The 14,319-nt window shown below is 53.4% G+C and overlaps 1 protein-coding gene across 9 annotated transcripts in view; it reads left to right on the top strand.

Moving 5' to 3' along the window:
* The window catches only part of HDAC7 (histone deacetylase 7), a 120,662-nt gene that overhangs the window by 92,432 nt on the left and 13,911 nt on the right, over positions 1-14,319 (top strand). For 5 of the 9 annotated variants that reach the window (XM_085313861.1, XM_085313858.1, XM_085313860.1 and 2 more), the window contains exons 2-13: positions 924-1,153; positions 3,350-3,440; positions 5,946-6,057; positions 6,922-7,037; positions 7,215-7,337; positions 7,808-7,917; positions 8,343-8,459; positions 8,697-8,895; positions 10,216-10,424; positions 10,682-10,891; positions 12,611-12,836; positions 13,367-13,500. In XM_085313861.1, the coding sequence (XP_085169987.1) occupies positions 924-1,153; positions 3,350-3,440; positions 5,946-6,057; positions 6,922-7,037; positions 7,215-7,337; positions 7,808-7,917; positions 8,343-8,459; positions 8,697-8,895; positions 10,216-10,424; positions 10,682-10,891; positions 12,611-12,836; positions 13,367-13,500 (1,877 nt within the window). The remainder of the gene's footprint in view (positions 1-923; positions 1,154-3,349; positions 3,441-5,945; positions 6,058-6,921; positions 7,038-7,214; positions 7,338-7,807; positions 7,918-8,342; positions 8,460-8,696; positions 8,896-10,215; positions 10,425-10,681; positions 10,892-12,610; positions 12,837-13,366; positions 13,501-14,319) is intronic. The other 4 variants (XM_085313859.1, XM_085313864.1, XM_085313862.1 and 1 more) reach the window with 4 other exon arrangements.

Raw genomic sequence — 14,319 nt, 5'->3', positions numbered from 1 at the left:
GAAAGACTGGACAACTTGGCTGATATTGCTGCTTGTAGGCTGCACTTATCAGAGGTGCTGGAAGACAAGCTTGATGCTGGTCTCCTGTTGAGGTTTTCTCTGTCTGATCTGTAGTTGCCAGTTTATGATGAGGACTAAGGCAGCTTGTTTCTCAGCTCCCTTGGGACGCATTCTTGCAGGCCARCTACAGTACAAAACAGGAGTACGTGGATGCAAATGGAGCACCGGMGTTTAGGGTATCCAGATGGCAGTGTTGCTGTTCCGCAGGTTTATTGTGTGCCTTTCCCTGTAATAATGCAAGTTGCAGCCTTTTTTTAGCAGGGTTGCGGTGGTGGTGTACCGTACCGGCCAAGGGCCACGGTGCAGGTGCAGATATAGGGGACCAGCTCTGCTTTGCACTGGTCTGTGGTGCGTGCAGGATAAATTAAGCAACGCTCTAGGAGCTAGTCAGTGAAAATCCCCCTGCTGCAGTGGGTACTCCAACAGTCTTAAGTTACTGGGGCTATTTTAGGTATCCCCACGAGGATAAGGGGGCTCACCRTGCAGGGAGGCAACACATCCAGGCCAGATGTGAGTGTCTGAAGTTAGCAAAGCGATTCTCACTCTTGGTGTTGGGGAACGACGCCTGCAGCACCCTGGAGATTCTGCCAGGTATAATTTGCCGAATCTGTACCAGGCTGATGGGGGCCAAGCTTTCCKCAGTGGCAGGGCATGTTCTCTGCAGTGCCCACCTGTGCCCTGGTGAATATGCCTGGGGTCCATCCTGATGCTGCTCTTGTTTTCTCAGGGGATATAGGCCAGGCCCCAGGGAGCAGAGAGGTGTCTGCTCAGCTCACAAGGTCACTTTATGTGTCGAGACTTATCTGGAAGGAGGGATCTGAGCCGGGCAGCTGCTGAGCTCTTCCTGCCTTGTGTCTTGACAGCTGCTGTGAACCCGTGCACCTCTCCGCAGGTGCCTCAGACCGCCCCCATGGACCTGCGCATCGGACAGCGCGTCGTCAAGCCCGGCTCTGACACCACCTTCCTGGCTTTGAAGCACACTCAGCAGCTGCAGCACCAGCTCTTCCTGGCTAGCCTGCACCAGCAACAAGTGGAGCAACTCGCTCATCAGCACGTGAGGGTACGGACACCCTGCAACCGCTTGGATGCAGTGGTGAGCGTCACTCGCTTCCAGGCTGGGTGATGCTCATAGGGGTGAGCAAGGATCCGCTTRGAGCTGGTTTCGGTTTGCTTGTCCAACCAGGACAAGGCAGCAAAACTTGCCAGCCTAGCTCAGGTTGCGGCCCTGTGCCAGAAGTGAATCTTGCATTTGTACTTGCAGGCAGCGTCTTACTGTGTGCCAGGRCAGGAGCATCTGCTGTGTTGGGCATCTCCATGGCAGAATGCTGTGGCCACCTCCAAGGTCCTGTCCCTCACCGCCCAGTGTGGCAGAAGCCCTCTGCTCTATTCCATGCCACTCACATGGGGAGCTCAGGGGAAGTGAAGATACCCATGAGTTGTGGGCACAGCTGGCCTTTTGGCATCTTAGCTCTGGCGTGGGAGCACTTGGCCGTTGTCAAGGAGGAGGCTGCCTGCTGGCTTCCCTTCCTGCATTCAGTCTGCAGACCCTGACTCTTTGGGCACTTCTAAGAATTACTTTTCCCCCCAAAGCCTGTAGCTTGAGGTGCCATGAGGGTCTGCCAGCACTGCCAATCCCCATGTATTGGCTGGCCTTGTCCAAGCTCCCATCTCTGTCAGTGATGGCATCAGCTGATAAAGAAAGAGAATCCAGAAATCCCAGCCCTGTAGAATAACCTTCCTGGATAATTTCTTTCCTCTGACCTGGAGAGTCTGTAGTCCTTCTTAGCCATCCCAGAGACCTCTCTGCGATGAGGAGCCCAGTTAGGTAGCCAGGTGGTGGCATTTTCTTGGGTTTTGTAGGGTTACTTTCAACCCTAGCTTCTGTCCTGCCAAGGCCAGCAGGAGGGCAGGGACCTCCTGGGATGTGTGAAGCAGAGAAGTGTKTTCAGCCACACACTGCATGCTGTATTAGGAGCCAGAGTGACTGTACAGGATGCCTGGTGTCTCTGAGCTACCACTCATCTTGGCCTCCGCTGTTTCTCTGCCCTAAAGACATGAGTTACTCACTTTACAGGCTAATTTGGTTTCTGGGAAGCCTTCACCACAATTTTCTAGTGTCGCTCAGAATAGCACCCCCCTGTAACAGCATCTCCTGCCAAACATCACAAAATCACAGTAAGATTTAGATTGGATGATAGTTCTGGAGGCCTCCACTCCACCCTCTGCTCAGAGCATTGCCAGCTTCAAAGATAGACCAGGTTACTGAGGCCTGCATCCAGGCAAGTTTTGAACATCTCCAAACATAGAGATCTCCCCACTGCCTGGTCCCTATTGCAGTGCTGCACTATGCTCATGGAAAGGAATTTATTCCTTATGTCCAACTGGAATTTCTCCTGTGCAGGTTTTAAAGTTGCCCTTTCACTGCGCTCCTCAGAAGAGCCTAACTCTGTCTTCTCTGTAACCCTCTTTCAGCAGTGGAAAATGAGATTATGCCCCCTTTGGCTCRAGGCTAACCAAGGCCAGCCTCATGAGCTTCTCTCACATCCTGTATGCTCCAGCACTCTGCCTGCCTGTGCTGTCCCGTTCCCAAACCATGTAGCAGTTGCAAAAACTGCATTCTTGTGAGCCCCTTGTATCTCCTCTGCATGCTGGCTGTGTCCGAGAAGTGCAAGTGTCTGCCCCAGAGCAGCAACGCCGCTGACTCCAGACCAGCACAGCCAGCGTATCCTTGTGTGGCTTTACTGTGAGAAGCTGGGCATCAGCTTGGTCCACACAAGGAGAGTTTGAGAAGCCCTTCTGGTGCTGCCATGAACATTGGGTGGTTAGAAACATTTGTGCAGATGTGAACGCTTTCTGACCTTTCTGTGAGATGGGATTGCTTCTGAAAATGTCAGCTCTGAAAAACGCTGAGTTCCAGACTTTTAAGAATARTATGTTTATCTTTTCTTTTTTTCCTCTTTATTAGTCAGCCATGATCTTTTTTTTTCATTATATTACGACATGCCCTTGTTACAGATATGTCAAAATAGCATGAAAGGCAGTAAGTTGAAATAGACTGAGTTTAGTTTTAAAATGTCTCTGGGGAGAGTGTCTCTGGAGGCAAAGATGTGTCCGGTTTGCTATGATGAAACAACTTAACACATTCTTGTCAACCAGGGCTGCCCATCAGGTTTCCAAAAATGACATAACGGACTGTTTCAGATATGCTCCATCAGGTCCTAAAGGGCAAGAGGGGCCTTGTGTTGCGTGGGGTTACCTAGGTTCTGATATTACTCTTTTCCTCCCACAGGTGACCATGGAGTCCCCGCATCGTGAAGCAGAGCCTGGGCAGCAGGAGCAGGAACTGCGGCAGATCCTGAATAAGGACAAGAGCAAACGAAGTAAGAGCTTCTGTGCATGCCATTCTGTCTGACAGCATGTGGCACCAGGCTTGGCATCTCTGCCCAAGGGGCTGTATCCCTGAAATCAGGGCACGGTGCTCACAAAGGGAGTGAGATCAGAGTGGCTTTTAGAAGGGGTTCTGCACTTTCAGCAAGCAATTCTGCTCTTATCCAGACCATGCTGTGCCTTCTCTTGATCTACAAGTGTGGTGATGCCAGCACCACTGAGCATCTCTCCATCCTGCGTGTGCAACTGAGCTTCAGGTTGTGCTTGTCTTGGCCCAGGAGAACAGCTTAGCATGAATGGGGAAGTCCAGTTCCTTCTGTGTGCAGCAAACAGCAATGCCAGCAAGTTGCAGCCAGTGGCTGGCATGTGACTTTTGGGGACTCCCTGGTCTGGCCAGTGTTTGTCCTGCATGTCCTCCTTGGTGGTACCAGCCAGGTAGTTGCATTAGATCTTTGTGCTAGTGCTGGATCATGCCCTTTAGCCGATTCACAAGCACTGAGCTTATGGTGCTCAGCACTGCCCTGTACACTGGGCTGGACATGAACTTGTCTCTTGCCCTTGCAAGCTCCAGGCTGGTTCACCCATGCCAAGGGGGAAAGGTTCATGGGTCCTCCTATACTGGGCAGGCAGGTCTGTACTGGGAAGGAGGCCGCACACCCCGTCTGGCTGCGAGATGCATCCAGCTGCAATCTTCCTGCGCCATCTAGTGCCTGTCCTTGCAGAGGGAGCATCAGGGCTTTCAGGTGTGTAGTGACCTTCAGCAGGGCCCAAGGATGTAGATGCAGCTTGCAGCAGAGGCACTGCACTGTTTCCAGTGTCCGTGAGCCTATTGCCCACCTGCCCTTTGAGTCTGGGCTCTGTTTTCACTGCAGCATTAATTCAGATAGCCCCAGCGTGGCCCCACTCCGACCCCAGGTCTTGTGGTGCTTTTAGACAAAGCCAATGCCTGATCTGGATATGCTCCCACTCAGCAGTGAGGGTGCCAGCTGTACCATGCAGATGCTGTTATTTTGCCCATTCCTTAGTTCCCATGTGCCTGCAGAGGACAGGCTGCTTTTCCAAACTTTTCAGAGTTGATATGGCTAGTTGCAGTGCTGAAAACTCAGTGCCTGCCCCTTCCATGGCACCCTTGAGCAAGTGCAGTCCCTTTAAATCTGGTCAGCCTAGCAAAGCTGAGCATGATTGCCCACACATGGCCTCCCTRTGCAAAGTAGGAGTTCATCTTACAAACTAACTGCAGTGACCAGTAGTGAATTCTGCCACAGAAGGAAAAATGTGGGGAATCTCTACTGTAACTACAGAGCTTTCCACTCTTGCTGGAGCAGACAGCTTGCGATATGATATGTCTTGAGGGGGAGCTTGGGAATGGGCCTTAGTCCAAGATGGAGGACTGCATGGGAGGCTCAAAGCAGCCGAGGGCTGGCAGTTGCAGCACCCTGCAGCAGTTGGAGCTGTACGTGGGAGTTTTGCACTGTCATGATCGAGCCAGGTGTTGAACGTGGGTCGCTGTTGTTGTCTATTTGCCAGTGGATTGTGGTGGGAGACGTCGTGTGCAAATGCTGTTCTGGAAGAGTTCAGCTCCATCAGGAGCCTGAAAGCTATTCACTGAACTATTTGGAGGCGCTTTCTTCTTCTGACTGCCTCTTATCCAATCTATCCCATCTGGGCAGAGAGCATTACTGTGCAGAGAGCTGAGGCACAGGATAGGCAGAGCTRTATGTCATCAGCTGGGACCGTCTCTGGAAATTAATCAACATGTAGCACAGGCTCAAAGAGTGAAAGGCCATGGTGTCTCTAGAGAGCCTTCAGAAGGATCCTGTACCCCCATGTGAAGTTTTGTCATTGCTGTGCAAGCCACATTGCGCTTTATGCCCTCTCTGTTCTGTGGACATCAGCTTGTACCTGCTATCTCCGGCTGGGATGAAGCAGGCAGAGGTCCACAGCTGAGACTTTCCTCTGCCGATGCTCTGCCTCTCACCCGTTGTGCTCCTAACACTCAACACAAAAAGATGGCCCTCCTCTTCCTGCATTCACCTTGACTTGAAAACTGCACCAACTGTCTCAGCAGGGGTTTCTCAGTATCTGTGTGTTCAAATGTGTGCAGCATCTGTCATGAGAGCTCCCAGTGGTGTGAGCGGTGCAAGTGTAGCATCCGGGTGCAATGGGACCTGCCTTGAATTCACAACAAGAGGGAAGAGGGTGTGCAGTCCTCGCAGAGGAACTGATAAGATTTGGGACATGGAAACATAAAAGTTTGTCAATGCTGGCTGCTCTTCTGGAGCATAGCTGGGTACAGCCATGCTGGAAAGATCTATCCTATTTCTCACAGAGTTGCAATGCAGGTGCCTTTCGCCCATGCTGCTGTGGTGGGACTCTCTAGCCATTTCAACATCCCTCATCCAGCCATGGGGAGCCATAGAGCACATGTCTCCAAGGACCCTTTGGGGTGGCCAATGTCTACTTCCAGCCCAGTGAGATCACTGCTGATTTTCCTGCAGGTGCTGTGGCCAGCACAGTGGTGAAGCAAAAACTGGCTGAGGTCATCCTGAAGAAGCAGCAGGCAGCTTTGGAGAGGACCAGCAACCCCAACCCTTCAGGCATGCCATGCAGGTAAAACAAGGGTGCCCTCTGGGTTGCCCAGCCTTCTGAGAGCAGGACATGCACTCAGGGCCCTTACAGTAAAACATTTCTTGATGGCTGTTTAAGATAGTTGAAGTCTGCTTGGGTGAGGCAACTTCATTCAGTATTAATGTTTACAGCAGGTGAATGTAGCTCCTGTGTTGTCTTCCCTGGCGTTATTGGACTTTGTTGACTAGTCTCGCTCCAGATTCAAAAAGTACTATCAGGCTTCTTGTCTTTTGTCCCATGATAAGGCAGAACCCAGACGTGTCCCTCTAGGGACACAGGAAAACTCTTACCCTCTGTGGGCAAGGAGATACTGCAAATCAGTCTCACCATCTTGCTACTCAGTGAGAGAGAGGCCAGCTCRCTCCAAGCTGGGCTCAAGAAGGATCCTCCCAGCACAAGACTGCAAGGGGAGACTTGCTAGTTCTTTGTGGACAAGCAAGGGCTTTGCATTCCCTGGAGATACCAACAGGGAAGCCGTGTTCCCAGCCCTCGGCAGCCCAATCCCCTGTGTAGGAGCTTGCAGTAGTGGGTAGAGAAGCCTTCCTGGCTGCTGGCAGAGTGTCTAGCACACACCCAGGAAAAGCAGTGGCCCATCTGTCACCCCTATAATGGTGAGCATAGCGTGGTTGGGAGTTGGCTATCTGGAGGCTGCATCCTGGGAGCTCAGCCCTGTGTAAGTCCCAGTGAGAAACGTGGGAAGCAGGTGCTGAGCATTGCGTTTCCACAGCCTTGTGGAGACAGAGCTGTGTTGGCAAAGTCTAGAGCTGAGGGTTGGCTAAGTCCAGACAGTGCCAGCTATTGGTCCTAGCAGTAAAAGGTCTCTAACTAGTTGTCTTCTCCACACAGGACTCTGGAGCCTTTGGATCCTGAGGGCCCTTCCCCTCCTGTGCTCAGCACCTTCTTGCCCCCAGTCCCCAGCACTTCTTTTGACCCCCCAGAGCATTTTCCACTGCGGAAGACAGGTAAGGCCTAAAGGCTAATACCATCTCCCTCCCACTCTGGTGCCTTCTCAGCCTGCACACAGGGATCAAAGGGTTCTGCTGGAGCAAAGAGATAGGGTGGGCTGGGCCCCACAAAACCAAGTCAGCTGCACTCCCATCCCTGCTGGRGCTAGGATTAACTGCCTTCTGTGCTTTCAGCATCTGAGCCCAACCTGAAGGTGCGTTGCAAGCCGAGGAAATGCCTTGACCGACGCAAGAACCCCCTGACTCGGAAGGAGAGTGCACCTCCTTCACTGAAGAGAAGGCCACCTGAGGCGATCGGTGAGGCCTTTGCCTGGACTGCTCTAATTTGGCAGTTTGTAGAGACTGAGGCCAAGCCAGAGCAGCCATGATCTGCCCAGGATCTTGCAAGATGTCTGTTTGGGGGATTGAAGAAGGAAAGTCGTGTCTTGGAGGCTCAGTGTGTTATCGRTGCCCTCCATGGGGCACTGCCCATGGAGGAGCTTCATGCTGTGATGATGCAGGGACAGCTGAACCAGGAAAGAATGTTGCTGCAGCCATACCAAGCTTTTTAGGGGGCCTGTGATGGACATAAAARGCTGGTCAGGTCCAAGGTCCCAAGCAACTGAGTCCCAAGCTGGCTGAGCTTCATCGCTGTGGTGTGGTGTATTCCAAGYTGGCAGAGAGACTCTGTCTCAGCCATGCCATATGACTATAAGGGGTTGGGGCAGGGGCTCTGCTGCCTTTTTCTGGGTGCCTATGCTTATCTCCGCTATTTCTTTCCTGTGCAGACTCCTCCCCGAGCAGTAGCAGCACCCCTGTTTCCGGCTGCAGCTCACCCAACGACAGTCTCCCTGCAGACCAYGGAGCCCTCCCCGCTGTGTCCAGCGTGGCCCATGAGGTGAGGTCCTAGGGCCTTGGAGCCATAGATCTTGCAGGGTCAGGAACTCCAGGGTTTGGAGTCCTGATTTCCCACTAGACCCTCATCCTAGGCTCAGAGTAAGCTAGCRTTCCCTTGGGAATCCCATCCATGAACTCTGCTGCACAGGACTATCCCCATCTGTCTGAACCCTGCTCTCCCTGGCTGGAGGGATCCTTTGGCCAACCCATCACTGTTTCCCTGTGCACTGCCCTGCTTTTGTTGTCTCCTGGAGTGTGTGCTGTCCCCATGGATCCCTAATGCCTCTTGCCCTGGCACCAGATGTTCCCTCAGGCAGCTTGGACTCGGCCACCCTCTTCTGCTGCCTGCCGAGTGCCTGAGCTGCCTTGTCCCGTGCCCAGGCTGCCATTTCCAGAGCAGAGACTAATGAAATGTGTTTGGTGCAGACACCCCTGGCCCAGCGCCTGATGATGCAGGAGAGCTCACTGGCCCAGTTTGCCCTGCAGAGTGCAGCCTCCCTTCCAGCCATCACGCTGGGACTGCCGGCTACCACTAGCAGCAGGGTAGGTAGCCAAGGTGTAGGTACCCCTAGAACTGCACAGCGGGTTCCCACAGGGCAGGGGAAGCCCCGTCTCTCTCTTGGGCCTGGGGTTCCTTGGCTAGTGCCAGGTGTTTGCTGGCTCTGAGTATTCAGAGATCCTGCCCGTGGGCATGCTTAGAATATGCCGTCCGCTCTCCGTGCTCGTCCCAGGCTCTGCTGTCCTGGTGTGTCGCTAAGCCGGCGCTCCTTCTCTCTGCAGGGAGAGGCAGATCGCCGCCCCCTCTCTGGCCTGGCGCACCGGGTACCTGTGCTCAACGGGCCAGTCCTCGCAGGCACGCATTCGCCCATGTTCATACCAACTGGCTTAGAGCAGCATGAGGCCGGGAACCCTTTATCCCCTCGACTCCAGCCTGTCATTATCCTCGAGCCCTCTGTCACCCATGCTCCTCTTGTGGCGGGTAAGTGTCAAGCTTTTAACGTGCCTGGCGCTGAGGCTTTGTCAGTGCCAGCAGGGCTCAGCTTCACTTGGCGCAGGCAGGAGCCAGGAGGTTTCTGGGGGCATCCAGTCCATTGCACCAGAAAGGCCCAAGAGCATGACCCAGTCTGCTGCTGTCCTAATAGAGGAGACATGTCCAGGAGCAGTGCTTGGTGCTGAGGCTGGCTGGCATGTGGTTGTATGTATAAAATCTTGCAGCCTGCAAAGCAACGTAGTGGATCCAGATTATCTGCTGGGAATAGCCCCCAGTCTGTTCTAAATCTGAAATCGCATCTGGGAATTGTTCAGGAGCGTGGACAGAGTTGGGCCRGTTCCAATGCCTGGGAACAGCAGTGGCAGTGTTCAGTTCAGTTCCCTTACCTCTCAGCACAGGCCGGAGATCTGATTCTCTGTTACCCTTCTTGAGCTGTGGTCAACGGGTGGAAGATGTTGACCTTGGATCCAACTAGCTAGCAAGCACATCCTTGCCACATGATAAGCTGGAGCTCAGCATGCACCAGTCTTGACAAAGCAAGGAGAGCTGCAGGAAGTTGCCGCTCACCCTGCTGGAGCATTGAAAGCTGCACTGGTGTGGAGTCATTCACTCTTCCCTCATCCCAGGAACCTCCCTCCAAGGGGTCTTTCATGCATCTTTGCAGGCTCCCTTGTGTCAGCAGGTTTCACTAATGCCCCTGTGCTGAACAGGGCAACTGAGACCTCCTGGCTGTACCTTTAGCTGCCTTATTCTTCCCAACCCTTCTGGGTTATCAACTCTGACTAAAGCGGAGCGAAAGCTTGCTCCTTTGTGTTGCTTCCTGGCTTCGTCTCTGTCCTTATCCTGTGATACCTGCGGTGAAGGAATCTGTCCTCACTGAGAATGGAGCAAGGGCTGAGATGRTTAGGACAGCCAGAGCCTATCCCCAGGTCCCCAGGGGCTGCCTGGTGCCAAGGCAGGGGGTCAGAAGGAAGAGAGCCATGAAGGTGCACTTTTCCCATCCCTGCCTGCTGCTTCTTGCCCAGTCTGGCGAATGCTGGACCACATCAGAACTCTTTCCCAGCATGTTCCCCAGTCTCTACAGGCTGGGAAAGCTTCTCCCCTGCCCAGAGAAACTTGTGCTGCTTCCTAYATATCCTTCTCCCACTGGCTTGCCAGGCAGTGAGTAAGGCAAACCCATCTCTGGCCCTGCTGGACTAGGATGCCCAGGAGTGCTGCTTGCCATGGTGTGGGCTGACAGCAGTGTGGGGTGCCATGTCCACCCAGCATGCAAGGCTACCCCTCACCTCTGCTTCCTCTTCCCTTCAGTGCCAGGTCTGGGAACGGTCCCTTTCTCCTTCGCCCCCTCGCTCATCTCTGCAGAGCGCCTGTCACTCCCAGGCCACCATAAACCACTGGGGAGGACCCGCTCGGAGCCCTTGCCCCAGAACCCCAAGTCCATCCAGCAGCAACTGGTGTACCAGCAGCATCACACCCAGTTCCTGGAGAGACTCAAGCAACAGACGCATCTGGGCAAGGTAAGTCATGGGAGTTCAGCCCAGGGGAAGCAGCAGGTACCAAGAGAAGGATACTGCAAGGGTGCAGGATAGCAACCCTTCCTTCTGGGCAAGTAGTAGCAGATGTCTAAGACTGTCCAGCTTCACTGGCTCCCACATCCATGGTGCTCTTGCCCCTGAGATTCCCTGCCATCTTCCACATCCTCCACAGCCTGGTCTGGCCTCTATCCTGGCCCCTGTCACCTCTCTGTGCTCATTTGTGGTCCCTCTATCTGCAGCGCATGGCTAAGTCCAGCGAGAAGCCCCGTCTGCGGCAGATTCCCTCCTCRGAGGACATGGAGGCAGAGGGGACACTCCCGGAGGCTGGGGGTGAGAGCAGTGACCAGACAAGGACACGCATGGAGCCCACACGGCCAGGAGGCAGCGTGAAGGAGCCYGAGAGGACGCAGAAGATGATGCAATCGCAAGAGGAGCTTGTTCTACAGCAGGTATCCTAGGGCTGGCAGAGATTAGAGAGCCCAGGCAGGTGTACAGGCTGCCAGTTTTAAGCAGTCTGCTTCCAACTAGGCATGAGAAGCCCGTGAGGAAAGGGTCTGATGCCTTTCCTGGATTGGCATGGAGCTGTGTGGAGCCCTCTGGGTAGTCTGAAGTTTAGAAACAGGCTTAGGAGGGACTGGAAGAGGTGGAGTTCTCAGCCTTGTTCTCATGTCAAGTCCTGGTTTAGTTGCTTTGGGCATTAGTCCTCAGCTCAAGCTGCTTGAGATATGGATGGTGCAATTTTTGCAGTTATTTGTTTTCCATAGTACTTACTGCTGTTCAAAGAGACAGAGGGCTTCCCTGCCCCTTGCCCTGCAGCTTCCCTCACCCTGGGAAACTCTGCTTTCCTTGTGTCTGAGCATGTGGTGATCTGTGGCCTGTCTCAGGTTGCACGCCCAAACAGTGGGACTTGTGCCCACGCTGTCATTGAGTCCACCTCTGCCTCGGTTCATTAGCACTTTCCAGACCAGGTTTGCAGTTTGCCATGAGGTTGACATTAGTGCTGCAGCAGAGGCAGAGCAGGGGCATGGGGGCAGCAGCATGCCAGAGACAGTTGCCCTGGCAACTTTTTCTCCATCCCTTGGTGTTCTGCTTTTGAGGCTTAAAAAAAAAGAAAGAAAAAAAAAAGAGATCAGCAAAGCTGGCAGTGTTCTGACACTGGGAAGATTCAGGTCAGTCTTTGTCCAAGAAGACCCCACACACTTTAAAGGACGCTTTTGTCCTGAGACCAGYGTGGCCAGCACTTAGACTCTGCACACAGCTACCCAGGCTACTGACTGATGCTATTTGTTAGACCTGCCTTGCCTGGCACTCCAAAATTTGCCTCTAGACAAGCAGGGCAGTGTTTTGAAGATACCCATGTGCAGATGAGCATCTGGGGAGGAAAAGGAGCTACTGCCTAGTAATGCTGAGGTCTGAATGTAGCATGTGACTGCATTCACAGGGAACCTTTTGAAGTTGCTCTGCTTCTGACGCATCCAATTTGTGTGGCTTTGTATGTGTTTTCTTTGCAGAGGGTGCTGGAATCTTTGTCTGTCCTGGGGCAGAAGTGTCTCTGACAGGATAAAACACCTCTCCAGCATATCGGTGTATGCAAGGGGTTAGTTCAGTTAAACTGTCAGGGATGCTGGTAAATTGGCACCCTCCAAAAATGAATTCCAAGGGAAGTTGACAAAGATGTGTTCAGGCATACATTGAGACACATGMGTGTCCATTATCTCCTAGAAATAGGAGATAGCGTGTGGTATGTGGGTAAGGGCACAGGCACCACATCTGTCCCTTCGTAGAGTCAAGGACAGAGATTGCTAGGACAGGAATTGGGCACTGCAGCCACTTTGGGATGCCAGTGAGGCTGAGCATCATCCCCAACTGCTGCGCCTTCGGCAGGCTTGCCTAGCAGTGCAGGACTGAGCCAGCAGAGAGCAGCAGACACTGTGTGACATGTCCCTGCTCCTGCACACTGGCTTGGAGCCACCTTGCATGGAGGAGACTACATCAGATCCAGACCGTCCTGGAAGCAAGGCTTCTTCCTGGCCTGGGAGAGTGCACTGCACTGGGTTCCTTTTTTCATGCTGGGTGATGCTCGGTCCRCTCTCCCTGCAGAGCAGTGTGTGGCACCTTGCTCAAGCCTCTTTGGAGATGCCGTGCTCACTGCCACCTCTCTCCATCAGGCCTATCTCTGGGATCCCTACCAGCGCATGCAGCAACAGCTTCTCAAGCGGCAGCCCCTGGCTGACTCCCCCATGGTCCCAACTGTCCACGCAGGGCACAGGCCYCTTTCCAGGGCCCAGTCATCTCCTGCCACTGCGAGTGTCTCCCTTCCTGCCCAGGATCCAGCCTCCAAGACGCTCTCTCTGCCTGTGCAGGAACAGCCAACCAAGCCACACTTCACAACAGGTATGGCATGTCCCCTCACAAGGGGATGCTGTGCTCCGGTGTCACTGCTGGAACAGCAGCAGGGCCTGGGGAGAAGAGCTGGAGGTGGGCATGCCCAAGGGAAGCTTAGGTAGAGTCCCACTCAATCCTGGACAAAAATACATATTCCCGGGAGTGCTCAAGTTGCCGCACAAAGACCAGAGCAGGTCCTGAGGATGCAGCCCCAGGTCCTCAGCCGGTTAACTGAGGTCAGTTATTGCAAAGTGATTTGACATGCCCTTTCCAAGCCATCCTGGTCCAGCACTGCTGGTGAACGACCATTTGGGCTCTCTTGCATACCCAAAGCAGAATTTGCCTCAAGCCTCTTGCAACAGAGGCTACCATCATCTGAGGGAGCTTTTTTAGTCAAACCAAATAACCAGTGGAGTTTAGGGTCCTAGTCAACAGCCCAGCCCCTGAAAAGGAGCTGAGTTAGGGGCAGCGCAATCAAGGCCTGGGTTTGCAGTYTGGTGTTGGGACTGTGGTGCCCTGACCTACTTGTGCATTTGCAGGGCTGGTTTATGACTCGGTGATGCTCAAACACCAGTGCTCCTGTGGCGACAACAGCAACCACCCAGAGCACGCAGGCAGAATTCAGAGTATCTGGTCCCGCCTGCAGGAGAGAGGGCTGCGCAGCCAGTGCGAGGTGAGTGCGAGAGGCGGAGTGGGAGCCGAATGCCTGTGAGCCGCTCACAAGGGAGAGGGTGCTTGTGCAAACAGATCTTGTGTTAACAGTGTAAGGGTGRTAGTATCCTACTTCCACCTCCAACCTTTCTATCCCCAGATCTTCTCAATCGCTTTGTCCCATCATCCAGGCAACAAAGACCCTGGGAGAAAGACTGAGCTCATTCCTTGTTGGCAGTGCCAGAATGCAGCTTGCTGATCTGGCTAGCTCCATCCTCCAGCTATGGATGGCAACAAGAGTTTGTTGGGCTGGAGGATGGGCATAGGGATATGTGTGATCTCTGTTGAAACARGATTGAGGCTTTTTGCTGACTCAGGAGACATCAGTGTCAGTTCTGGTCTGTTAGTAGCTAGGCTGCCTCTGAACCACACAAGCTTTAGAGCTGTAGGAAAATGATACTGGCATTTCCTGCCTGATCTGCACCTAATGATGAAGGGATTTAATTTAGTTCAAATCTGATGCAAGAAGCAGCATACTCAGTTGTGCAACTGCCTCCCCTGCTGCAGAGATAGAGGGTTTAGTGGCAGATGTGGCACAGAACGTGCCACAGTCACACATCCTGCCCTGGTGCAWATGTTTGTCCTCTTTCTGCTCCAAATGTCCTGTGGCTTCCACCGTTTGAGGCTTCTTCCCTTAAAAGGATTCGAGCAAGTTTCTGCAGGGCAGGGTTGGGGCTCCTAAATTTCTRGGAAAGGGGATGGGACCTTAAATCACTGATTCTCTGAGCTGCTGAGGTCAGGGAGCAGGGCAGCATCTGCACCATGCCCACCAGTGGTATGT

This window comes from Rhea americana, unplaced genomic scaffold (genome assembly GCF_003343005.1).
Source record: "Rhea americana isolate MKP2758 unplaced genomic scaffold, rheAme1 scaffold_399, whole genome shotgun sequence".
Taxonomy (NCBI): Eukaryota; Metazoa; Chordata; class Aves; order Rheiformes; family Rheidae; genus Rhea; species Rhea americana.
Note: the sequence above shows the minus strand (reverse complement) of the source record. Positions and strands in the feature narration are given on the sequence as shown.